The sequence below is a fragment of the Diceros bicornis genome, chromosome X (genome assembly GCF_020826845.1).
Source record: "Diceros bicornis minor isolate mBicDic1 chromosome X, mDicBic1.mat.cur, whole genome shotgun sequence".
In the NCBI taxonomy this organism is placed as follows: Eukaryota; Metazoa; Chordata; class Mammalia; order Perissodactyla; family Rhinocerotidae; genus Diceros; species Diceros bicornis.
This window is the reverse complement of record NC_080781.1, coordinates 15172752-15199640: the sequence shown is the minus strand read 5'-3', so window position 1 is coordinate 15199640 and position 26889 is coordinate 15172752. Positions and strand designations below refer to the sequence as shown.

The 26889-nt window shown below is 37.7% G+C and overlaps 1 protein-coding gene and 1 long non-coding RNA gene across 9 annotated transcripts in view; one reads left to right on the top strand and one right to left on the bottom strand.

Annotated features, from left to right (window-relative positions):
• The window catches only part of SCML2 (Scm polycomb group protein like 2), a 110241-nt gene that overhangs the window by 31753 nt on the left and 51599 nt on the right, over positions 1-26889 (top strand). For 5 of the 8 annotated variants that reach the window (XM_058535520.1, XM_058535513.1, XM_058535519.1 and 2 more), the window contains 5 exons: positions 13687-13732; positions 16807-16875; positions 21521-21591; positions 22916-23150; positions 26288-26376. In XM_058535520.1, coding sequence (XP_058391503.1) covers positions 13687-13732; positions 16807-16875; positions 21521-21591; positions 22916-23150; positions 26288-26376 — 510 coding nt within the window. Of the gene's footprint in view, positions 1-11825; positions 12041-13686; positions 13733-16806; positions 16876-21520; positions 21592-22915; positions 23151-26287; positions 26377-26889 lie in introns of all 8 variants that reach the window. The other 3 variants (XM_058535516.1, XM_058535515.1, XM_058535514.1) reach the window with 1 other exon arrangement.
• Positions 20012-26889, bottom strand: part of LOC131400785 (uncharacterized) — an 84346-nt gene continuing 77468 nt past the window's right edge. Inside the window, exon 7 of the long non-coding RNA XR_009217454.1 lies at positions 20012-20275. This is a non-coding gene — a long non-coding RNA (uncharacterized LOC131400785). The remainder of the gene's footprint in view (positions 20276-26889) is intronic.

Below are 26889 nucleotides of genomic sequence, written 5' to 3'. Positions count from 1 at the left end.
TTTCATTTGAAGATTATTGATATATGGAATTTGGAAAGCGTACATTTAAAAGTGATTCAAATGTGTATTGTATATGGATTTACATATATGATTTTTAAAAATTGAAAGGATATACACCAGATGGTTAACAGCAGGTATTGTTTGATGGTGGGATTATAGGTGATTTTTTTCCCTTTTACTTATATGTATTCTAAGTTTTTGGGGAGTGATGAATGTGTAAAAGAGAAGGAAAAAAACATTCTAGTTTCTAGGAGTCCACAAAAACCATATTGGTTCACAAAGGGCCAAAAGCTATTTCCAATACTTACCAACTCTAAAGGAAATAATATATTCATGAGTAATTATACCTCAAAGTCATTCAACACGGGGTGACATCAAGTTTCTTTTGGCTTTAGCTAGAATATATAAGTTTTCTGATAATGCTCATGGCTGCTTTCTTTGGTAATTATATGTTTGGGTGTTACAAATATATGTATATATTTATTTATTACTGCCTAATTTAAGAGTGACTTAAACGTGGGTTTGTTTCTTTAAACCCCTTTTTGATGTATACTTTGGAAGAGAATAATTAAGTAATGCTCAGGAATCAAAGTAGGAATATAGTTTCATTTTACAACATAGTTAATGTTTCATTTTACAACATAATTAATGTTAAGTGTTAATGCTGAAACTCACTCAGTTCAGGGAATTTTAATTAGGGTAGATGGGGTAGGATAGAAAAAAGTCTTTGAGCTTCCACTTGTTCATGATATTATGCTAGGTACTCTACCTACACTATCTCATTTCAATTTTCATGACTACTTTGTGAAGTATAGATAGTATTAGCCTTAATTTACACATGGGAAAACCAAGACTCAGGGAGATGAAGTAAATTGTAATGGCTTTAAGCACTTGAAATAGTATTTCTACGTAATTGATATGGCTACCAGTAGCCATCACAGTATAAATTATTCCTTTAAGAATATATTGTTAAAATATATTTGTTAAATTTATGTGATAGGTCAGCATTGCATATATAGAGCTTCTTAATAATATAACAACATTTAGGGATTATTAAAAATCAGGGTAGGGGCTGGCCTGATGGCGTAGTGGTTAAGTTTGTGTGCTCTGCTTTGGCGGCCCAGGGTTTGCAGGTTTGGATCCTGGACGTACCACTCATCAAGCCATGCTGTGGTGGCATCCCATATATGAAGTAGAGGAAGATTGGCAACAGATGTTAGCTCAGGGCCACTCTTCCTCACCAGAAAAAAAAAAAAATCAGTACATCCCCCCCATGAAAATAACTTTCTTTGATTATTTAATACATACCATTGTAAAGGATTCAAATAATATGTAAAAATATAAGGAAGAGAATAGAGGTCACCTAAAACTCACCATCTTGTGATGCAAAAAAGGAGGATCACCAAAATATTTTTGCATTACTTTATGCAAACTTACACACCATTTTATACAAATAGGATTATATCACATGGGATATATTTATAAAATACACCCCCTACTCCCCACCCCCAGTCAGCCCACACCATCATCTTTACCTTCCCAGGTAGGACACAAGCCTCCTAACAACCTAGTATGTGTCCTATGTTTCTCTTCATGCTTAAGTAATCTTTTACTCATATAATCCTATACAGACCTATATATACACTTATAGTGAAATTTTAGTCATGATTTAGTCACTGTCAGTGAACATTTGAGTACTTTTTTAAGTGCAGAGCTTTGTGCTAGCTGTGGGAGAGCTACAAGGAAGAGTAATGTATGGTGTATATTCTCAGTCACTTGACAATCTGTGAGAAGAGATGAGCAGGTAAACAATTTGTATTATATGAGACTTGCTTTGATATCTGCTAAATGTTGGGTGGAAACACAGCCTGGGAACCCAGCAGGGGAGCTCCCAGAGGGTAGAGGCCTTGCCCTGTTGGTTCTTGTGGGCATAAATCCTTGACACATGGGATTATGCCCACATGTCTGTAAATAAAGTCATGTGTTCAAGTGGAACAAAAAACATTATTCTGTTGACTGGTTTAAATAATGGATTAGCTCTTGTGGTTTGAGAACCCAATAGAGAAGCAGTTTGTTTATTTGCTTTGTTTCTTTGGAATGGAATTATCTATTCTCCCATTTAATTTTTTGTTTCCTTTAAGGTTTGGGCATTTTTGTAAGAAAGAGGAGGCTGTAATATACAGTTTTGTCTGTATAGTACATGGTAGTTTGAAGTTTAAGATAGTTTAAGTAGTTGGTGATACTTGCTAATACAGAAATCCTTTGCTCAAAAGTAAGCTTAAGCGTTCACTTTGATGTTACATCCAATGCCTAGATTGAATGAGAATTTACATATTTGCATATGCCAAATATAAAACTTGGATAGTAGGAATATTGGGGAGAGTTAGGGGGGAAAACAAATCCACAATGAAATGTATGAATTTCAGAATATTTGAAAAGAAATATTGTTTCATTAAAGGTTGGTGAATATCACTCAGTTGTTCAGTTTGAATCTACCTTGTGCTTAGCACTGTTCTAGGTGCTGTGGAATATGTATAAAGGAAATAAAACAGGGCCAGGATCAAATTCTCTTAAAGGGAAAACTATTTCATTTAACATTGAAATGATTGGTCTAGTGAAACATGGAAGCTCCATGGCTCAAGAGGGAAACCAGTAAAGGTTGTGTACTTTATAGTGAAAGAAAACTATTTAGGGCAAATGATTTTGATTTTATTGTGACCCTGAAAGAATCCTTAAATTACTGCAGTGGACACAAAGCACACTTTTGATGGTGTCTTCAGAGAACTCACTGCACTTTAACACCATGATGATTGAAAGGGAAAACTTATTGAATAACTGACTCATTTCCTAAACAGTTTGAGTTCTTTTTGTATATCAGAGTCTTTACTTGGTATGACTTTGGACTTCACAAAAGGATATGTCTCCTCAGTAGTGCTGAATGACTATGATAATTGAAAAGGAAAAGTTTCCAATATGGCTAATCTCAGACTAGAGGGATTTGGAATTCTTCCTATCTTTATCTGGGGATAAGTATTTATTTTATTCCTTGGTCTGTGGTTCTACCTCTAAAATAAGTGGTTTGGATTCCAAAGCATTGCTTTTGAAGTTAAGAATATTTGCTTTGTGTTTAACTCTGACAGTTCTGTTTTGTAGAAATACTTGTTTTATATTTCCACCAGCAATATATGAGAGTTCCAGTTGTTCCACATTCTCATCGACATTTGGTATTGTCAGTCTTTTAAGTTTTAGCCATTTATGTAGTGGTGTCTCACTGTGGTTTTAATTTGTGCTTCCCTGAACAATACTATTGATGTTGAGCATCTTTTCATGTGCTTATTGACCGTTTGTATATGTTCTTTAGCAAAGTGATTGTCTAAATCTTTTGCCAATTATGTTTTTATTGGGTTGTTTACCTTTTTTAAGTTGAGTTGTAAGAGTTCTTCATATATTCTGGATACAAATATTTTTATCAGATATGTGTTTTGCAAATATTTTCTCCCATTCCGTAGCTTATCCTTTTATTTTCTTAACAGTGTCATTTGAAGAGCAGTTGTTAGTTTTGATGAAGTCCAGTTTATCAATTTTTTCTTTTATGTGTTGTGCTTTTTTGTGTCACGTCTAAGAAATCATTGCCTAACTCAGAGTCACAAGATCTCTATTCTCCTCTAGAAATTTTCTATTTTTAGGCTTTACATTTAGATTTATGATCTATTTCAAGGTAATTTTTGTGTATTAACTTGTGAGGTAAGTTTTGTTTTTCATTTTTTTATATATGGATATGTTTCAGCACCGTTTGTTGGAAAAAAAAAAAAACAAAAATATCCTTTCTCTGTTGAATTACCTGGGCACATTGGTTGAGAAAATGTTGACTATATCTATATGGATCTTTCAGGACTCTATTCTGTTCCTTTGATCTCTCCTTATGCCAGTACCACTCTGTCTTGATTAAATAGTGCCTTTGGATAAACAGAAAATTTAATCACGATTAAATCCAGTTTATCAGTATTTTCTTTTATGGTTAGTGCATTTTTACGCCTATCCAAGAAATCTTCCAACTTGTGAACATGGTACATGGGTTTATTTATTTCGGTCTTCAAAGATTTACTTTTAATCATCTCTATATGTACATGTATCTTCATCTTCTAGGATTATGAAATCATTTACTCAACTAATGGGAGCAATTGATACCAGTTGAGATTAAGCAGTCACTTAAGAGTTAGACATTTGAGAAAAGGACATAGGAACCTGGGTATACCTTCTATGTGTGACCCATCCCTCAGTTTTTTGGACTGAACCCCTTTGTATAGTAGTGGGACTTACCTTAATGTAACTCACAACTTTTTGCCCTCTGGGTTGGTAAATGCCTTCGCTCCCTACCTGGATTACAGCTCCTCTCCCTTTACTATCTGCTTGGATTCAGCACCCTCTATATGTTTTCACTTTTTCTTTTTCTTTGTTTTTTGCCTCTTTGAGAATGTATATTTTTAAATTATTTTATTGAGGTCATAATGGTTTATAACTGTGAAATTTCAGGTTACGTTATTATTTATCAGTTTCTGTATAGACTGCATTGTGCTCACCACAAATAGTCTATTATTATTTTTTTTTTTTTGTGAGGAAGATTTGCCCCTGAGCTAATGTGGCTGACGAGTGGTGTAGGTCCGTGCCTGGGATCTGAACCTGTGAACCTGGGCCCCCGAAGTGGAGCGCTCCAAACTTAACTACTGTGCCATGGGGCTGGCCCCCACCAGTATAATTTTTATCCGTCACCATATATATGTGCCCCTTTACCCCTTTCACCCAAGCCCCTTCCCCTCTGGTAACCACTAATCTGTTCTCTTTGTCCATGTGTTTATCTTCCACATGAGTGAAATCATGCATTGTTTGTCTTTCTCTGTCTGGCTGTTAAGCGAAATAGCTTAACATAATGCGCTGAAGGTCCATCCATCTTGTTGCAAATGGGATGATTTTGTCTTTTTTTTATGGCTGAGTAGTATTCCGTTGAATATATATACATCTTCTTTATCCATTCATCAGTTGATGGGCACTTGGGTTGCTTCCACGTCTTGGCTATTGTGAATAATGCTGCGATGAACATAGGGGTGCATAAGTCTCTTTGAATTGTTGATTTCAAGTTCTTTGGATAAATACCCAGTAGTGGGATAGCTGGATCATATGGTATTTCTATTTTTAATTTTTTGAGAAATCTCCATACTGTTTTCCATACTGGCTGCACCAGTTTGCATTCCCACCAGCAGTGTATGAGGGTTCTCTTTTCTCCACATCCTCTCCAATATTTGTTATTTTTTGTCTTGGTAATTTTTTTTTTTTTTTTGAGGAAGATCAGCCCTGAGCTAACATCCGTGCTAATCCTCCTCTTTTTGCTGAGGAAGACCGGCTCTGAGCTAACATCTATTGCCAACCCTCCTCTTTTTTTTCCCCAAAGCCCCAGTAGACAGTTGCATGTCATAGCTGCACATCCTTCTAGTTGCTGTATGTGGGATATGGCCCCAGCATAGCCGGAGAAACGGTGCGTCAGTGCGCGCCCGGGATCCGAACCTGGGCTGCCAGTAGCGGAGCGCGCACACTTAACCGCTAAGCCACGGGGCCGGCCCCTGTCTTGGTAATTATAGCCATTCTGACAGGTGTAAGGTGATATCTCCTTGTAGTTTTGATTTGCATTTCCCTAATAATTAGTGATGTTGGACATTTTTTCACGTGCCTGTTGGCCATCTGTATGTCTTTGGAAAATGTCTGTTCAGATCCTCTGCCCGTTTTTTGATTGGGTGGTTTGTTGTATGAGTTCTTTATATATTTTGGAGATTACCCCCTTGTTGGATGTGTGATTTGCAAATATTTTCTCCCAGTTGGTGGGTTGTCTTTTTGTTTTGTTCATGGTTTCCTTTGCCTTGCAGAAGCTCTTTAGTCTGATGTAGTCCCATTTGTTTATTTTTTCTTTTGTTTCTCTTGCTGGAGTAGACATGGTATTCGAGATGCTGCTAAGATCGATGTCAAAGAGTGTACTGCCTATATTTTCTTCTAAGAGTTTTATGGTTTCACGTCTTACCTTCAGGTCTTTAATCCATTTTGAGTTAATTTTTGTGTATGGTGTAAGATAATGGTCTACTTTCATCTTTTGCATGTGGTTGTCCAGTTTTCCCAGCACCATTTGTTGAAGAGACTTTCCTTTCTCCATTGTATGTTCTTAGTTCTTTTGTCGAAGATCAGCTGTCCATAGATGTGTGGTTTTATTTCTGGGCTTTCAGTTCTGTTCCATTGATCTGTGTGTCTGTTTTTGTGCCAGTACTATGCTGCTTTGATTACTATAGCTTTGTAGTATATTTTGAAGTCAGAGATTATGATGCCTCCAGCTTTGTTCTTTTTTCTCAGGATTACATTAGCTATTTGGGGTCTTTTGTTGTTCCATATAAATTTTTAGGATTCTTTGTTCTATTTCAGTGAACAATGTCATTGGGATTCTGATTGGGATTGCATTGAATCTGTAGATTGCTTTAGGTAATATGAACATTTTAACTATGTTTATTCTTCCAATCCGTGAGCATGGAATGTGTTTCCATTTCTTTATGTCATCTTTGATTTCTTTCAATAATGTCTTATAGTTTTCAGTGTATAGGTCTTTCACCTCCTTGGTTAAATTTATTCCTAGATATTTTATTCTTTTTGTTGGATTGTAAATGGGATTGTATTCTTGAGTTCTCTTTCTGCTGTTTCATTATTAGAGTATAGAAATGCAACTGATTTTTGTAAGTTGATTTTGTACGCTGCAACTTTGTTGTAGTTGTTGATTATTTCTAATAGTTTTCTGATGGATTCTTTAGGGTTTTCTATATATAGAATCATGTCATCTGCAAACAGTGATAGTTTCACTTCTTCCTTTCCAATTTGGATACCTTTTATTTCTTTTTCTTGCCCAATTGCTCTGGCCAAAACATCCAGTGCTATGTGGAATAAGAGTGGTGAGTGGGCACCCTTGTCTTGTTCCTGTTCTATGCCTTTCAGTTTTTCCCCATTGAGTATGATGTTGGCTGTGGGTTTGTCATATATGGCCTTTATTACGTTGAGGTACTTTTCTTGTATACCTATTTTAATGAGAGTTTTTATCATAAATGGATGTTGGATCTTGTCAGATGCTTTCTCTGCATCTATAGAGATGATCGTGTAATTTTTATACCTCATTTTGTTAATGTGGTGTATCACATTGATTGATTTGCGGATGTTGAACCATCTCTGCGTCCCTGAAATAAATCCCACTTGATCATGGTGTATGATCCTTTTAATGTATTGCTGTATTTGGTTTGCCAATATTTTGTTGAGGATTTTTGCATCTATGTTCATCAGCAATATTGGCCTGTAATTTTCCTTCTTTGTGTTTTACCTTGTCTGGTTTTGGTATCAGAGTAATGTTGTCCTCATAGAATGAGTTAGGAAGCATTCCATCTTCTTCAATTTTTTGGACTAGTTTGAGAAGGATAGATATTAAATCATCTTTGAATGTTTGGTAGAATTCTCCAGAAAAGCCATCTCATCCTGGACTTTTGTTTTTTGGGAGGTTTTTGATTACTGTTTCAATCTTTTTACTTGTGATTGGTCTATTCAGATTCTCTACTTCTTGATTCAGTTTGAGAGGTTGTATGAGTCTAAGAATTTATCCATTTCTTCTAGGTTATCCAATTTGTTGGCATATGGTTTTTCATAGTATTATCTTATAATCCTTTGTATTTCTGTGGTATCCTTCGTAATTTCTCCTCTTTCCTTTTTAATTTTATTTATTTGAGCCTTCTCTCTTTTTTTGTTAGTCAGTCTGGCTAAGGGGTTGTCAATATTGTTTATCTTCCCCAAGAACCAGCTCTTTGTTTCATTAATCCTTTCTACTGTTTTTTTTTGGTTTCAATTTCATTTATTTCTGCTCTAATTTTTATTATTTCCCTCCTTCTGCTGACTTTGGGCTTTGTTTGTTCTTTTTCTAGTTCTGTTAGGTATAGTTTCAGATTACTTATTTGAGGGGCCAGCATGGTGGCGTAGTGGTTAAGTTTGACTGCTCTGCTTTGGTGGCCTGGGGTTCATGGGTTTGGATCCCGGGCATGGACCTACACACCACTCATCAAACCATGCTGTGGCGGCGTCCCACATACAAAATAGAGGAAGATTGACACAGATGGTAGCTTAGGGCCAATCCCCCCCCCCCAAAAAAAAAGAAAAAAGATTACTTATTTGAGATTTTTCTTATTTGTTAAGGTGCGCCTGTATTGTTAGGAATTTCCATCTTAGGACTGCTTTTGTTGTATCCGATATGAATTGGTATGGTGTATTTTCATTTTCATTTGTCTCCAGATATTTTTTGATTTCTCCTTTAATTTCTTCATTGATCCATTGGTTGTTCAGTAGCATGTTGTTTAGTCTCCACATATTTGTCACTTTTCTGGCTTTTTTCTTGTAGTTGATTTCTAGTTTCATAACATTATGGTCTGAAAAGATACTTGACATGATTTCAATCTTCTTAAATTTATTGAGGCTTGTCTTGTTTCCCAACATATAGTCTATCTTTGAGAATGTTCCATGTGCACTTGAGAAGAATGTGTATTTTGCTGTTTTTGGATGGAGTGTTCTATATATATCTATTAAGTCCATCTGGTCTAGTTTTTCATTTAATTCCACTGTTTCCTTGTTGACTTTCTATCTGGATGATCTATCCATTGATGTAAGTGGGGTGTTGAGGTCCCCTGCTATTACTGTGTTGCTGTTAATTTTTCCCTTTAGGTCTGTTAATAGTTGCTTTATGTACTTTGGTGCTACTGTGTTAGGTACATATGTATTCATAAGTGTTATGTCCTGTTGATGGAATGTTCCTTTTATCATTATATACTGCCCTCCTTTGTCTCTCATTGCCTTTTTTTATCTTGAAGTCTACTTTGTCTGATATAAGTATGGCAACACCTGCTTTCTTTTGTTTGCCATTCGCTTGGAGTATCATCTTTCATCCCTTCACTCTGAGCCTATGTTTGTCTTTAGAGCTGAGATGTGTTTCCTGGAGGCAGCATATTGTTGGGTCTTGTTTTTTAATCCATGCAGCTCCTCTGTTTCTTTTGGTTGGAGAATTCAGTCCATATGCATTTAGAGTGATTATTGATATATGAGGGCTTAATATTGCCATTTTATCTCTTGTTTTCCAGTTGTTCTATATTTCCCTTTTTTCTCTTCCCATGTATTTCTGACTGCCATTTCAGTTTGGTGATTTTCTGTGATGATTTTCTCAGTTTTCTCTTTATTTATCATTTGTGTTTCTGTTCCGATTTTTTGTTTAGTGTTTACCATGAGGTTTGTATAAAAGATCTTGTAGATGAAATAGTCCATTTTCTCCATTAGCCTAAGCAGGTTCCATCCTTTTCGTCTTTCCTAAGTTACTCTTGTCACAAATTATTCTGTTTTGTGTTGTGACTTTGTGATTAAAATGAAGTGTTGATAGTTATTTTTGATGCGTTCCTTCCCTTTATCTTTAGTGTTATAATTGTTTGCTAACATGTTCTGATAGAGAGCTGCAATTTTCTCAGAAAATCTGTTTATCTCCTTGCTCAAGGCTTTATAAACCTTTTCTTTTTTGTTTCATATATGAGGGAATTCTTGATCATTTCTTGTGGGAGGAGGTCTTATGGCAATGAACTCCCTCAGCTTTTGTTTATCTGGGAAAGATTTTATTTCTCCGTCATGTCTGAAGGATAGTTTCGCTGGATAGAGTATTCTTGGCTGAAAGTTTTTGTCTTTCAGTACTTTGAATATATCATTCTACTCTCTCCTAGCCTATAAGGTTTCTCCTGAGAAGTCTGCTGAAAGCCTGATAGGGGTTCCTTTGTAGATTATTCTCTTCTGCCTTGCTGCCCTTAAAATTTTTCTTTGTCGTTGACTTCTGCCAGTTTTCCTAATACATGTCTTGGAGAAGGTCTTTTTGCATTGATGTAATTGGGAGTTTTATTGGCTTCATTTACTTGAAATTCCAGTTCCTTCCCCAGATTTGGGAAGTTCACAGCTATTATTTCTTTGAAAAAGCTCTCTGCTCCTTTCTCCCCCTCTTCTGTTGCATTTCCTGATTGAATCGGATATTTCTGGGAGGATTTCTTTATTTTTTTTTAAGTCTTAGTTCTCTCTCCTCTTCCACCTGAAACATTTCTATATTTCTGTCCTCTAAATTCCTAATTCTGTCCTCCATAATGTCAGCTCTGTTTTTTACGATTTCTAGATTGTTTTTTATCTCATTCATTGTGTTCTTCATCTCCAGCATTTCTGTTTGGTTCTTTTTAGACTTTCAGTCTCTTTTGTGAAGAATTCCTTCTGCTCCTTAATTTTATTCCTGAGTTCATTGAACTGTCTTTCTGAGTTTGCTTGTAACTCGTTGAGTTTTTTATGATAACTATTTTGAATTCTCTGTCATTTAGATTGTAAATTTCTGTGACTTCAGGATTGGTTTCTGGAGACTTGTCATTTTCCTTCTGATCTGGAGTGTTAATGTATTTCTTCATGGTGCTTGATGAAGTGGACCTTTGCCGGTGCATAGTGGTAGTATCTGGTCGCAGATTCCACCTCCCACCATTGCGGGCGGGGGAGGAGCTGTGTTTTTTGAACCCACCGCATCCTCTGGAAGTTGTGCCTGTCTGCTAGAAGTTCTGCCTATAGGGCTCATCTGTGTTTGCCTGCTGGCCACCGCTACTTGGCAGGTCACACACACAGGTGCAGGTGCTCTGGTGTGGATCTGCTGCCCTGGCCATCCGGTGGAGCTGGTACACCAGGCAGGAGGGGAGGGGAGAGGTGCTTTCTTTCACATGTGTGAGCCTGCTCTGCACTCACTGGCAGCCCGCCTGGGCTGCTGGGCTTGATGGGGGTGCCCATGCAGTGGCTAAGCTGCCTTGGTGTGGAATGTTCCCACGGGCTGGAATGCAGCTCTGAAAGCGAAAGCATTACTGCAGAGGCCTGCCTGTTCCTCCGCCTCCTCTTAGAGTCATGCGCCACTGCTGCATGAGGACCCACGACTTAGATTGCTGCTGCTGGAGCAGGGGAAAAGATGTGCTCACCTCCTTCCACTGCTTCCTAGGGATCCAGTACCCCTACCTTCAGACGTATGGCTGTGTGGATCTCTCAGATGTCCTGTTGTGTTGTGTGGGTATCCTCTGTTGGTTAATGAATGTCCTTTTGGTTGTATCTTAGGGGGGAGAGACTAAAGGAACAGCTCACTCCACCGTGATGCTGACGTCACTCCTCCTCACTTTGTCCTTTTCCTTAGGCACTAGGCTATAATCCTTAATTGACAACACCCTAGCAGTGATATCAGCTATTCAACCCTTTTAATTATTCCAATCTGACTTTCAGAGGAGATGTCTGGGAAGGGGAGGTAATGCTTTGTGAGTCTTCTGTGTATGGATGGCTCCTGAAGCCGTTGGCCCTGAGGGACTCTAAAGGGAGATGAGAGCCCAGAAGGAACCTGAGCAACTCGGGCATTTCATGATCAAGTAGGAGAGGCAGGAGCCTCTTTAGTCTCAACTCATTTTGTGTCTTCAGTTTGAAATTCCTCTCTTGTCTTCTCTAATCATTGAAATGTCCTTCTTTAAAGGACTAGTTCAAGTGCCACTTCCTTTGAGAACGGTTCTTTTATATTTCCAATTAATTGTGCCTTCTATCTTCCCACAGAGCACCACTCTTACCTCTCTTAATAAAGCCTATATTTTATTCTGCTTTGTTCAATAATTATTTGTTAATATGTCTCTCCCACTAGATTTCCAGCTCTTTTGTAGTAGATTGTGTATCTTCTGTCCACACAGCACCAAGCACATAAGAATTCTGTAAATATTTGTTATAAAATGACTGGATCACACCTGGAAACAGATGGTGGTGATAGAGAAAGGAACAAGAAAGGCTTCAAGAAGGAGATTGCATTTATGCAATTAAGGCCTATTGCATTAGGCCTTAAAGGATAGATAGAATTTCAAGAAGCAGAAGAGGAGGAAAAGATTTTCTATGCAGATAGAGCAACATGGTGAGTTTTGGGCTAGGCCACAGGGTAGCTGTAGGCAATAGATGTCAGCTGGCTCTGAAATTGTGAGGGGCCTTAAATATGCTCCACAGAAGATTTTTTTGTTCAATTCAGTAGTCATTGAGATTATTGAAGCAAGAGGGTGATTTGGGCAGAAAACTATATGTCTGGCATTATGTATTAGGTAGGTTGGGGTGGACAAAGACCCTTGTGGCAAGATGAGTTAGGCAGCTATGGTGTTAGGTCAAGCAGGAGCTAATGAGAGTGTAAACCAGTTAGTGGCAGGGGAAAGGGAAGTGAGAGAGTGCATGTTGGCCACTGATTGAATGTGTGAGTGAAAAAGAAAACCTCACATTCAATCATACCTGGGGTTTTAAGGCCAAGTACCTGGAACTGTAGTGGTGTTAGTAAGAGAAACAAAAATGTCAGAAGGAGGAAGTTTGGGGGAGGTGATGCTTAAATGTAAGTCCGTTGAGTCAGAGGTGCAGAAGATGTTCTGGGTGGCTTAATGAATGTATTCTCCATAGGCTTCCTTTAAATAACAAATTACCCTCCATTATACATATCATCATGTTCTGACTACAGGCACACAGAGTAATGGGAGATAGATATCCTTTTGCCATATTATGTATTTCCGTGTACGTACCTCCTTTATAGCACTCGTGTTGTGTTTTGTTCATATGCCTATTTCTAACTAGATGGAATTGTTGGAGGGCAGGGACCAATGTTTATTTATCTTTGTTGTAGAGTGCCTGGCGTATCAAGGACATGCAGGAAAAGTTTGAATTAATGAATGAATTAGTGGCTCAAAATAGAGAGACCTTCTAACAAGTAGTTGTCTTGTTAGAAGACTTGACTCTTGCAGTTCTTACAAGTTTCACCAACACAGTCATCATTCTTCCACTTCTCAGTAACATGGGCTTAAGTGGGCTTTTGAGATAGGCCTCAGTTTGAATCCCAACTTTACCAACTTTCCATCTGCTCTTTTTTTTTTTTTTTTTGAACAGATGGAAGAATATTTATTTCACACAACATGCAGGGAAAATTTTGTGCTTCAATGGAAAATTGCATTGTCTAGAGCACACCTTTCTGGGTTATCTTCTTCTGATTCTATGGGAGTTATTTTACAACTGTATAAGTTTTAGATAATTGATAGCAAAGCAAAATAATTCTAGTCTATAGACATGCAAATGAATTATGTCCAGTAGAGGGACAGCTCTTCCCCACTGTCACTCACCCCTATGGAAAAACCAGTCTGCCTCTGTTTATATGTTCATTTCAATATTCGTTCCATCTGCTCTTTTTTATTCATTTAACCATAAAATTCACCCTTTTAAAGTGTACAGTTCACTGGTTTTTAGGGTATTCACAAGACTGTGCAACCATCACCACTATCTAATTCTGGAACATTTTCATCGCCCCCGAAAAGAAACCTGTTACCCATACCCATACCCATTAGCAGTCACTCCCCAGTCCCTGTTCCTGCAGACCCTGGCAACTAATAATCTACTGAACTTACCATTTTTTTATTCAAGGGAAAGAGATGAAAATGATCTAATTCTATAACTGATTTCTAGTAATACTACCCTTCAGTTAATACTACCAAATGTATTGTGCTAAAAGGAGGCATTAATTAATTTTTCTTGTAGGAAAGAATACCAGAAAGGGATATCATGGGACAAACAGCGAATGAAGGTAAGATTTACTTGTCTAAAGATGATAATATTTTTAGTTATTCGTTTGGAATGAATATCTTCTGGTAGACTGAACTTTTGAAAAAAAGCCTTTTTCAAAATAAAGTTATAGGAGATGTTAGGTGCTTGGAATTGAAATTTTAAAACTGAATAGCTATGAAAAGTAATCTTGTCTTCCCTTTCTAGTTTTATAAATGAGAAAACTGACACTCAGGAGGTTAAGTGAACAGGTCATGTAACAATCTGTAACAAAGCCAAAATCAGAATCCAAATCTTCTACCTCTAATATGAGTGATTAAAAAATGCTTCATCCTGGGGCTGGCCCCGTGGCTTAGCGGTTAAGTGCGCGCGCTCCGCTGCTGGCGGCCTGGGTTCGGATCCCGGGTGCGCTCAAACGCACCGCTTCTCCAGCCATGCTGAGGCCGCGTCCCACGTGCAGCAGCTAGAAGGATGTGCAGCTATGACGTACAACTATCTAATGGGGCTTTGGGGGAAAAAAAATAAATAAAATCTTTAAAAAAAAAAAAAATGCTTCATCCTGTCTTGCTCTAGTGAGAAGTCTGCTCACTGTCCCATGAATATGCCTCACTCATTTGCACTCTCTGTTTTGAGTTGTATTTTCTTTTCCCTAATACATTCTCCACACCTTTGCCATCCAAAATCCTGTTCTTCCTTCAAGACCCAGTTCAAGTCATGTGTCTCTCATGACTTTTTCTCTGGCTGAATGCTGAATCTTGTCCTCTGTTCTCAGTTTTGTCAAGTGATTAGTTTCGTGTAGTCTCTGTAACAAGACTCTTAGCTTCTCTAGAGCAGGAACCATGCCTTTACAGTTTCTTTCCTATTAGAAAATCTTATTGTAGAACTATTTAATAGATATAAATGTATATTTTCTTTGTACTAGTCAAATCATTTAAACAGAAAGCAGCCCATAGGGGCTGGCCCTGTGGCATAGTGGTTAAGTTCATTGTGCTCCGTTTTGGCGGTCCAGGTTTGTAGATTTGAATCCCAGGCGTGGACATACACTATCATAAAGCCACACTGTGGCAGCGACCCACAAATCAAATCGAGGAAGATTGGCACAGATGTTAGCTCTGGGCAAATCTTCCTCAAGAAAAAAAAAAAAAGAAGAAGAAAATAAGAGGAATACTGGCAACAGATGTTAGCTCAAGACCAATCTTCCTCCCAAAAAAAAAAAAGAAAGAAAGAAAGAAAGCAGCCCATATGTCCCAGACCCTCAAGTGTTCATATATCTTGAAAAGTCACTCAGTCTTAACCAGAAAGTAGATCTGTTACCTTAAATGGTATACCTGGCATCACTTATAGATCCTTCTTTAAGAAGCTTATCACTTGACAGTTCAAGCATCAATAAGGATAAAACAGCAATAGATGGAAACACATCAAGTATGGTTAAATCCATGAGTTCATAATGATACTAAAAAACAAAACAAACGTTATTGGTTATTTGTGGAGAATGCTAGGGATCCAACTCATTGTTTTGAAAACTAGAAAATAAAGGAAAAGAATAAAGCGTTGATTGTGACTTCCCTATGTGGTCTGTACCTCAGGTTAGTTAAATTGTTGAAGAGGGGAGGTTTTTGTCTATAGAAGTTTTCTGGCTAATAAAGACAGGATGATAAAATTAGCATACCTCCATTTTGCAACCTCTAATGAACTAATGGATCTAGGCAATAGCCATTCATGGCTGCGCATGTCACAAAAAAAGAAAGAATTAGATATTAGGAGCCTCCTGTGAGAAGTACACACCACCACCTGTGAAGTCATCTGCCACAGCCCCTCACCCCCGCAAAAAACCAAACCTGAATTTGATTAAGCTCTTCTGGATGGAAATATCAATACCAATTTAGAGAAAATATGAGGATCAGAAGAACCTGGCACCATGAGGAGACAGTCAGCAAAATCCAGACTAGAAAACTAACTGGTATCATCAGCAAGAAAATTGCTAGGGGAAGCAGAAAAAAAAAAGAGGAGGAGGAGCCTATGGATAAAAAAAACTTAAGAGCTATATTGACCATTAATATGTATAGACTTTATGTGGATCCTGATTCAGACAGACATGCTTAAAATAATTAAGACAAGTGGAGAAATATGAACACTGACTGCTTTTTTGATGATATTAAGACATTATGGTTAATTTTTTTCAGCATAATACCAGTATTATGATTAATTTTTTAAAAATGAGTCCTTTAAGAGATACATACTGTAATATATGTGGATGAAATAATATAATATCAGATTTGGTGAAGTCACAAGATCCAGCACTGTTTGATCTCCTCAGCTTGGTGCAGAGAAGACACTGCTTAGTTCGTTGAATTACATTGTATTCTAGCTTCCCTGTTATGTTGTTTTTTGTGTGTGAGAAAGATCAGCCCTGAGCTAACATCCAATGCCAATCCTCCTCTTTTTTTTTTTTTTTTTTGCTGAGGAAGACTGGCCCTGAGCTAACATCTGTGCCCATCTTCCTCTCCTTTATATGAGATGCTGCCACAGCATGGCTTGACAAGTGGTGTGTCAGTGTGTGCCCGGGATCCGGGCCTGCGAACCCTGGGCAACCGAAGCGGAGTGTGTGCACTTATCAGCTTGCGCCACCGGGCCAGCCCCTTCCCTGTTATATTTTAAACTCTCAAAAGTATCCACTTTATTTCTAGGGCATGTTAATTTAAACATTGTAAGGATCAGCTCAGCTCCTTGTGGTTTGTTCATTCATTCATCTAACAAAAATGCTTGAGGGTGTTGTACGTGCCAGGTCCTGTTCTAGGCACTGAGGATACAGCAGTGAACTAAATGGACAAAGTAAAATAAATAAATCCCTGTCCTTTTGGAGCTTACATTTGAGTGGAGTGAGACATACAATAAACAAAATAAAGGAGCAAATTATAAGGTGCATAGTATATTAGAAAGTGAAGTCCTATGCAGAAAATGAGGATATTAATTATAAAATTAAAACTGGCTCCTATTATAAAATAGTTTTAGTTTATAGTCTTTCTAAGTGCTCTTTCAGACTATGGCTGTGGCTTTTCAGTATTGTTCACTGTTTTCTTTTTGCTTTTTTTTTAGAATCAATGGATGTCAAGAAGGAGAATCAAGAGAAAGCTCCTCATTCAGGCACATCTTCTGTACAAAATGGTAGGTTTTAAAGTAGTCCAATACACCATATTTTTCTTCCTCAGTGTTAATATGAACTCTTTTCTTACTGCTTTTGGTATAGTCTATGTACAGTAAACTCCTATAAATATAAAATCTAAATAATAGGAAAGGTCAAAAAATAGTATTTGATTTTGAAAAATTTTCTTTGGTTTTACTTAGAGATAAATTGGTATGGGATTAAGTAAAAAGATAGCCATGTATTTCAATGCAAAGTTTGCCAAATTAAAGATATCTAGTTATTAATTACCATGTATTACCAATTTAAAATAATTTGATTATTAATAAAAACTCTTCTAACAGAGTCAATGTGAAAGTCCGTTTTTTGATGGTTCAGTGGATAAAAGCTTAGGCATTGGGAGGTTTGACAGACCTGTTCTAGAATCCTGGCCTCATTCTTTACTGGCCTTGTGACCCTACTGGCAAATTACTCTAAGTTCTTAGTCTCTTTTTTCTTTTCTGTAGCATGAGATAATACTACTTATCTCGTGGAACTATTGGAATTAAATAAAGAAAATGAATGTAAAGCACTTAATATAATAATACCTAGGCATATAGTAAATGTTCAGTAAATGTTAGCTTTATTAACCCTGAGTTATTAATTCATGTTTTAAGTTCCTTATTGTGAACAGCATATGTATATAGCACTGCATCAGAGTCAAGAGATAGAACCTGACCTATTGCACCCACTCTTTTTCTTTTTATTTGGTGAGGAATATCAGCCCTGAGCTAACATCCATGCCAACCCTCCTCTTTTTTGCTGAGGGAGACTGGCCCTGGGCTAACATCTGTGCCTATCTTCCCCCACTTTATATGGGACGCTGCCACAGCATGGCCTGAGAAGTGGTGCCTTGGTGCGCACCCGGCATCCGAACCCAGGCCGCCGGCAGCGGAGCGCGTGCACTTAACCGCTACGCCACGAGGCCGGCCCCCTATTGCACCTACTCTTAAGGAAAATGAGAAAATAAGTCATATGCACGCAGAAGGCTGGATAAAATAATACGGTAGCAAACTTACTCTGTTTACCAGAGATTTCTAGGCAAACCTCTTGCCCCTTGTCTTTCTGTTGTACCTGCCCTGCCAGCCCCACTCTTGGAGTAGTTCACCCATGACTTTCTGTTCTACAGGAAGATTGCCTGTAGAGGTAATCCTCGTGGAATCATTCTATTTCACTGTAGCTGGGTCCTCAGTGCTTCCTTCGCTCTCTTTCCCATTGGCCTTATTTGTTCTTCAGCTCTTCTCTCCAACCCCAAAACCCTCCAAGGAAATGGAGGCCATTAGGTTCATTGGGTTAGAACCTTCTTCCTCATTCCTACAAATTCCTATCCATTTTTTTAATATAACTGTTTTATTGAGATACAATTCACATAGCATACAATTCACCCATTTAAAGTATACATTTCAGTAGTTCTCAGTATATTCAGAGTTGTGCAACCATCACCACAATTAATTTTAGAACATTTTCATCACCCTAAAAAGAAATCCTATACCCAGTTAGCAGTCACTCCCCATTTTACCCCCAGTGCCTCTCCCCTCCTCCAGCTCTAGGCAACCACTTACCTACTTTCTGTCTCTATAGATTTGCCTATTCTGGAAATTTCATAAAAATAGATTTAAAAAATATATTCTTAAAGGTCGAAACTAGTAACTTTTCAAAATTTTCAAACTTTTGATTAAAAAAATGATATTACTTAATTGAATTGACAGACATCTGCAAATATTTCTCAGGGCTCTGACCCTAACATCTCATCTTAGAAATCGGTGAGTGACTGCTAGAAGGTAAGCTCAAGAGAGCCAGGATTTTTGTCTGTTTTATTAACTGCTACATCTGTAGTACCTAGGACAGTGCTTGGCACATAGTGGTCACCTTTTATAGGAATGCAGTGATGAATGAGACAAACACGATTCCTGCCCTCTTTGAGCTTAGAGGGCAAGACAGACATTAAACAAATGCCCAATTACATTTTGTGATAAGTGCTATGAAGTAGTGGATGCTGATCATTTAGCTGAGAAGCTTCCAGTTCTAGATATTTTCCCCGTCTTCTTTACATAGCCTCTGAACCCAAACCTAGTGCTGGTGGAAGACATTAGAATTCTGATTTGCTCTAGAGAAGACCAGAGGGGCTCATATAGATTGTGTTCAGTTTGCTAAAAGGTGTTTGGGCCAATGTATGGACTAGAATAGAGTACAAGTCAAACAAGGACCATGGACATGTGCGAATAACAATCAGATCACAAGGTTATTTGTGTACACCTGTCTCATGAACAAACCTGTCAGTTCCCAGGCCTCTTTTCTGAGAGATAATAACCCCCAGTCAGTCAATGAGGATAAGATGCAGAGGCAGACTAGGACCTCAGGCTTGGCTAAGACTTTCTGACTATTTTGCCTCCTGGTCAGGAATTCCAGCTGTGGTGGTGTTTTAGAGGTGTCAAATCTAAATTAGTAAAGCCTGTTGCTGTGTGTTTCCCCTATGTTACTAGTAGAGTTTCAGCACATAGGCAGCCAAGCTGAACAGTTTTGAAGACTAAAAATTTTGCCTTATGAATAAAGAAAAAAAATTAAGGCTCCAATGGTTAAATGCTACATATGGTCATTAGCTAGCAATGTGATGGGAAATGTTTATGTTACAGAACACCAATATAAAGGATTTGCTGGCTCAAATGACAGCCCATTCAGAGACACATGATGATAGAATATTAAAAAAAATTGTGTTAGAGAGATGGATTATTTTCCATTGTCATTGAAAAATTTTACAAGTGTAATTGGTTTATGGAAGACTCTTAGTTTTTGGGGGTATAATTGTGAAATGGCTTTAGTTTTCCAGTCATTACGTTCAACTTACACTCCTTTCTCCCTGGAATATTGGCTGCTTAACATCTTATTCAGATTTTTACCCCCATTCGTGTTTTGTGTTCTTTCTTTTTTAATGCTCTCCAAGATCATATGGCAGTAGAGCTTCAGTTAGAAACTTGGGTCTTCTGATTGTCAGATTAGTGCTTAGGAGGTCATTAAAATAACCTGGTCAGTTTAATTTTAGAGCCATGGATCTCAGTTTTCCTTTTTGACAAAGCTATTCAGTATTCATAAATTTAGTCACAACCATGACCTTTAGTTTTATAATAACACATACCATTTATTGAGTGATTTACATGTATGCTACTTCACTTAATTCTCAAAATATCTGTCACCATATATATTACTTTCCCCACTTTATAGATGAAGGAACTGAGGCTGAGAAAGTGAAATGCCTTCTTCTCAGGGTTACATTGCTAGTAAGAGGCAGAGCTGGACTGGAAGAAGGCAGGTTCGACTCCAGAGCCCATATTCTTGACATTCTGCTCCATGCCTTTCAGCACTGTGGTAGTGCTCGCTTCACATCATCTGAAAGTAGAATTAAACCCAGTATTTTTTTTCAATGTAACAATCTCTTAGATTTATTGTTAAGTTAAAAAAACGTAGGGTGTACAGTGTTATGTAAGACACTTAATACCATATATAACACATGTATATATACATATAAGTGCATACACACACATTATGGTGGTGTGCTAAAGCTGGCTCACACTGGCTTGGGAGAGCCAGTTGTGCACGTCTTGCCACCTTTGTGGTTGGTGACTTCGCCTTGGCACCTTGCAATCACCATACTGGTAGTATTTACACCACAGAAATCCGCAAACACTACCCATCAGGCTTTTTTTTGTTTGTATTTTCTGGAAAGCTGGTTGTTAAACATTTATCAGCACTCCATTTGTGTGTGTGTATGTGTGTCTAAGTGTTATATCCTTTGAAGGATATATAAGAGGCCGGTAAATGCAGATTCTTGCAGGAAGGGGAACTGTCAAACCCGTTACTTTTATAGTGAAGAAATTAAACGAGTATAGAAAAACCTCATGGTTGATAAGAATTAAACTTTGTATGAATTAATAGTACCTTTAATAACTGCTATCAAGTCTTTCTCTCAGTGTCTTGGCAGTCTGATTAGCACAGTGAATTGAAGTGTTCAAGCCAGGCAAAGTACACTGCTTTCTGACCTCCTCTAGCATTAAAAAATACCATGAAGACTAAGTGAGGGAAAAGTCAGCAAGAGTTTGTAGAAAATGTAGATCATTAAAATAATCCATATCAGTGACTGCACCGATGACTGGTTTACTGCTGTGTTCTGCCACCATATTTTTAACACCCTGGATGGTAAAATTCTGTTAGCTCACACACCTAAACACCTTTAGCTCTCCATGAAAAACAAAGAAGTGCCTTCACAGTAATGGGATGAAATGATAAAAACACGTTTTGAGTAAATTTATATTAGAGACAGATGAGTAGAATTTGCTATTACTCTGTAAAAAGTCCTTTAGTTGTTTCTCGAGTCCACATTTTTAGAGTCCCTGTGCTGTAGTCATTACATTGAAAGGATCTGGATTGTAATTTATATCAGAGCCATTATTATCAGGAAGTTGTCTGCTTTGTAATTTCCATGCTGGTAATCAAATGTAGATGAGGAAGTTTGAATCTGCTCTTTAGGGAGTATTTTTTTTTTTAAAGTAGGAAACTAAAACCCATTTTATTCCTGAAAGTTAATATACATATTGTATATACTAAAAAACTATTTTGTACATGTTTTTTTTCCAGATGATTTCCAGTGGGACAGTTACTTGAAAGAGACTGGATCTTTAAGTGCTCCTTCAGAGTGTTTCAGACAGGTATGCCAAAATTCTGTAGATGTTATATATATTAACGTAAACTGTTAACTTGTCAAAGGGTGTCTGTTTGATTGTTAGGTTCTGGTAGTGTGAGGAGATAGTGGGATTGATGATAGTGCCACTTAAGAGCCAGATGGTTTCTTTGCATTCATTCACTAAGAATTTACTCATGGGGCTGGCTCAGTGGCGTAGTGGTTAAGTTCGCATGCTCTGCTTCTGGCAGCCCAGGGTTCACAGGTTTGCATTCCTCGCGGACCTACGCACCGCTTACCAAGCCATGCTGTGGCAGGTATCCCTCATACAGTAGAAGAGGATGGGCATGGATGTTAGCCCAGGGCCAGTCTTCCTTAGCGAAAAAGAGGAGGATTGGCAACAGATGTTAGCTCAGGGCTAATCTTCCTCACAAAAAAAAAAAAAAAAGAATTTACTCTGTCAGGTATACTAAGTCCTTATGACTACCTATCTGGAGGGAAAGACAGACATGTAAATAATTAATTATGAGAAGTGTGTTAACTCTGTACTGGGAGGGCTCACAGAAGAGGTGCTATCCGAGATGGTTGCAATGAGGGGAAGGATATTCCAGGCAGACAGACCATCCAAAGCAAAGATGCATGGGTGTACAAGAACCTAAGTGCTGAGGGATGGCATGGAGTGGCTGGAACACAATGTGGGAATGAGGTTAAAGGTGTGGGGGCTTTTAAACTGTACTCTAGACTTGGACTTTATCTTAGGCAATGGTGAGCTGCTGGTGGGTTCATTTCAGGAAGAATAGCCTAATCAGATTCTTTTTTTTTTTTTTTTTGTGAGGAAGATCGGCCCTGAGCTAACATCTGCCAATCCTCTTCTTTTTGCTGAGGAAGACTGGCCCTGGGCTAACATCCACGCCCATCTTCCTCTACTGTATATGGGATGCCGCCACAGCATGGCTTGCCAAGCGGTGCGTTGGTGCGCGCCTGAGATCCGAACCGGCGAACCCCAGGCTGCCGCAGTGGAGCGTGCAACTGCTTGTGCCACCTGGCTGGCCCCCAAGATTCTTATTTTAGAAAGCCCCTCAGGGTGCATTTTAGAGGCTGTATTTGGATTGCCTGGAAGTGGGCAGATGAGTAAGACCAGCAGTGGGCAGTGGTTTTATGCTGCATGTCAAGCCAAGGAGAGGATTTGGAGATCTTTTTCTTGACCCTTATACACACCTCTTACTTTGCTCATTATCTGCTGTGACTGTTGCTTAAAACGTTCCTCAGGTATTCTTGTAACATAACTGACCATTTGTTTTTCTTATAGTTGATGCATCCTAACAAAATTTTATTTGTATATAAATATGTAGTCCAAGATTCCACCGGCTAATGACTTCAAAGTTGGTATGAAATTGGAAGCCCATGACCCTCGCAATGTGACTTCAGTATGTATTGCCACGGTCGTAGGAATTACTGGTGCCAGGCTACGTTTAAGACTGGACGGTAGTGACAACAGAAATGATTTTTGGAGGCTCGTTGATTCTCCAGACATACAGCCTGTTGGGACATGTGAAAAGGAAGGGGACTTACTTCAGCCTCCACTGGGTAAGGATACACAGTTTTTAAAATAATATGTTCTTGCTACTGTAATATTCAGTAGAAATAGTTTTAAGTGATCTTTTAAAAATCTCTTCTAGGCGTTCTTGCAAATTGATAGTCAGGTGGTTACTGTGGAGAATGTATGAGAGAGGAACTCAGTACTATATGTTATAGAGTTTCACTTGAGTACACATTTGGCATATGTTTGTTGAAGGTTCCCCACTCCAGGGCAAGACTCATGCTGTCTTCAAACTTGGAATGTCAAAAGCAGCTCTACTAGATTACACATGCAGATTCAGAAACCCTTCTTAGGTGAAGTTTGTAGCATTTTGATACAAGTCACTTACTCCCTCAGTATTGTCCACTGAGCCATTCAGCATGTTCAGTATGGGGGTGAGCACAGGGGAAGGGTATGATTCCACATCCAGACTCTAGTTTCAGACTTGGGAATTACATTACACCTATAGTGGGAAGAACTTATAGAGACAGGTAGGAGTCAGTACCTTTAGGTCTTTGAAAAGGAAGAGATGGATGGAACTTTTCAGCAAAGGTTTTTAAGTACAAAGCTCTCAATTTTGGCCAAGTTTTTAAAAGGTAAAAAGTATGTGACTCTAATTTGGGACAAAACTTTTCTTTTTAAATACTTAGGCATACCATGATATTCTGTAGAAAATAAGTGATTTAGTTTATTGTATCATTCCTACAATTCTGAGTGAATGGTGGGTATTGGTTTTTATTTGTTTCTTCTTTATAATACTGAAAATGAAAATTCTCTATTATAAAGCAGAATGAGAGAATGGATTTTTTGTCTTCTACTGGTAAAAAATTCCCTGACAACCCAAAATTTAAGATATTAATAATAACCACTCTTTCAGCAATACCTTTTTATACTGTCCTTGCTCTAATGGTTAATTATTCCTAATTTGGTTTAAAATATGTAAAAAAATCTAATCGGAGATGCGTTATTCCAAGAAGATAGTTTAGGTTGTGTGTTTTCTGCTTTTTGCCTTCTTTTCTTTCTTCATGTCATTCACGTTTTTGTTGTTTATTTTTGTAATATTTCTTTGATCATACAGAGTTCTATAAGAGATGTAAGTGTAAACCTGAAGCTTGGTACTTCCCTGTTTGTATTTTATGTCTCTGTTTGCAATATAATATGTTTTTGTATTTTCTTTAAAGGAAATGCAGCTATTGTGATTGTCAGCATTTCAAACACATAGCCAAATCTATGGTCATTCTTTTTTCAGATTACTTTGAGTTTACTGTATTAATTAAAAATATGAAATACATAGCAATGTGTGCTTATTAGTATATATTTTGACAGTACATATAAAAAATACATGATTTTTGCCAATTTGCTCATTAGGTGCTTTTGAATAGTTTATTTTCCATTTTAATATAACACAACTTATTTAATTTTCCTTTTTGAAAGGTTTATTTATTTAAACCTTAAAGGTTATTATTTTAAAGATTTTTAAGTTTTAACATACAAGCAGACAAGTATACAAATCATAAGTGTACAGCTTATAAATAAACACACCTGTATAACCACCACCCAAATCAAGAAATAGAACATTATCAGCACCCCAGAAGCCCCATTCCTGCTGATCTCCAGTCATAACCTCCCCCTTCCCAAAGGTAACCACTGTCCAGACTTCCTAACATCATAGATTAGTTTTATCTGTGTTTGCATTTTTTACATGCACTTTCATCTATTTTTGGCCTTTTAATTTATGTTTGACTTTAGGCAATTATAGAATTTAAAAAAATGTTAAATTAAGCACAATCATAATGCCTAATGTAATAGAATAAGATGGAGGTTAAGAGAGAGGCATAAGGACCAAAGAATGAATCTTATGCAATAGTCTAACCACAGTCTGGAAAATCCGTGCTGTGGATAACTATTTATTAGATATCACTAATAGTATTGTTTTATTATAAGAGAATATATAACAAAACCCCTTCCCCCCATTTTTTTCTAGCAACAATCATTTCCCTAGTCAGATTAAGGAGGTTTTAGTATAAGATTATTATAGAATGACTGTCTGTCTGAACTTTTTTGCATATTTTGTCCTATTCATGGACCTGTTGTTAGTGATTCATATGCCTCCCTATCTTAATGCATGTATCCATCAGGGATGCATGCCAAGTTCTCTCCAATTCTCGCATCAAGGCAGGCAAGTGTTGCATGAAACAGATTGCCCCCAGAAAACAGTAAAACTAGCAGACCCCTGTTCTCTGCTGCATGTGCCAGATGCTGTGATATTCACCATTAATTGATGAGATCTCTAGAAAAGATACCTATTGAGTCTGTTTTGATTGCATCTGATATAAGTTCTAAAAGAAGATCATGTTTAGTGTGTATAAAGATTGCTAAAGTGACAACTGTCTTTTTCCCTAACATATTGTATGAAAAATTTCAAACATACAGAAAAGGTGAAAGAATTTTACACTGAAAACCCACATACCCACTACCTTATCATTTTACAGTACTTGCTTTATCACTTAATTATTCATCTGTCCTATCAATTTATCAATCCATCTTATTTTTAAATGCATTTCAGAGTAAGTTGTTGATGTCAGTACATTTTCTCTAAATACTTTACCATGCATATCATTAACTAGAGTTCAATGTTTGTTTACAGTTTTTTTCTTTTGGGGTGAAATTTACATACAGTGAAATGCACCATCGTTAAGTGTATATTTGCTGAGTTTGACTGAAAACTGTCTTTTTCTGAAAGGAAATAAAGCAAGGGCTCTGAGGAAAATGAGGGGCAGGAAGTCTTTTGCAGCCTTTGCCCTGCTTGTGTGGCTGTTGGTGTGGAATGGAAGCTCTCTTTGGGTTCTGGCTTGGATCACCTCTAGTATTGTGGCCCATTCCCAACATATACATGTATGTTGGTGAACCTTAGCTAATGGCTTCTCTAAAATGAGAGTTTCTACCCCCCGCTGTAGCCAAACAATATAGTGGGTACAGTAGCACTGATTGGAGGGTGCATCTGCTCCTCTTGCCCATTTCCTGAGTTCCTCAATTAGAAAATCATTCTCTGGAGGAGAATGGTAAATGAAACCTATTTTTATACTAACTTGCTGTAATATTACAGGGAGGCTTTTTTATGATACTGATTTATTTTATATAATAGGGTACCAGATGAATACATCTTCTTGGCCAATGTTCCTCTTACGAACGCTGAGTGGATCTGAAATGGCACCTGCAACATTCTTTAAGAAGGTAAGAAAGGTGTTATAAAAAGCTTCCATCAACTGGGCTATGGTTTTATTATTTTAATGGGAGTGCTTATTAAATGCTTTGTCTTCTCTGACATGGAAAAGCAAAAATGCTTTTTAAATTACTAGATTGGCAAGTGTATTAGTCTCCTAGGGTTGTCATAACAAAATACCACAGACTGGGTGGCTTAAACAACAGAAATTTATTTTTTCATAGTTCTGGAAGCTAGAAGTCCAAGATCAAAGTGCCATCGGGGTTGGTTTCTGGTGAGGCCTCTCTCCTCAGCTTATAGATGGCCACCTTTTTGCTGTGTCCTCATGTGGCTTCTTCTCTGTGCATGCACGGAAGGAGAGGGATCTGGGGTTTCTCTTCCTCTTCTTATAAGGACACCAGTGCTATCAGATTAGGATCCTACCCTTATGACCTCATTTAGCCTTTATTACCTCCTTAAAGGCCCTATCTCTAAATACAGTCACATTGGGGGTTAGGGTTTCAATTTATGAATTTTGGGAGGAC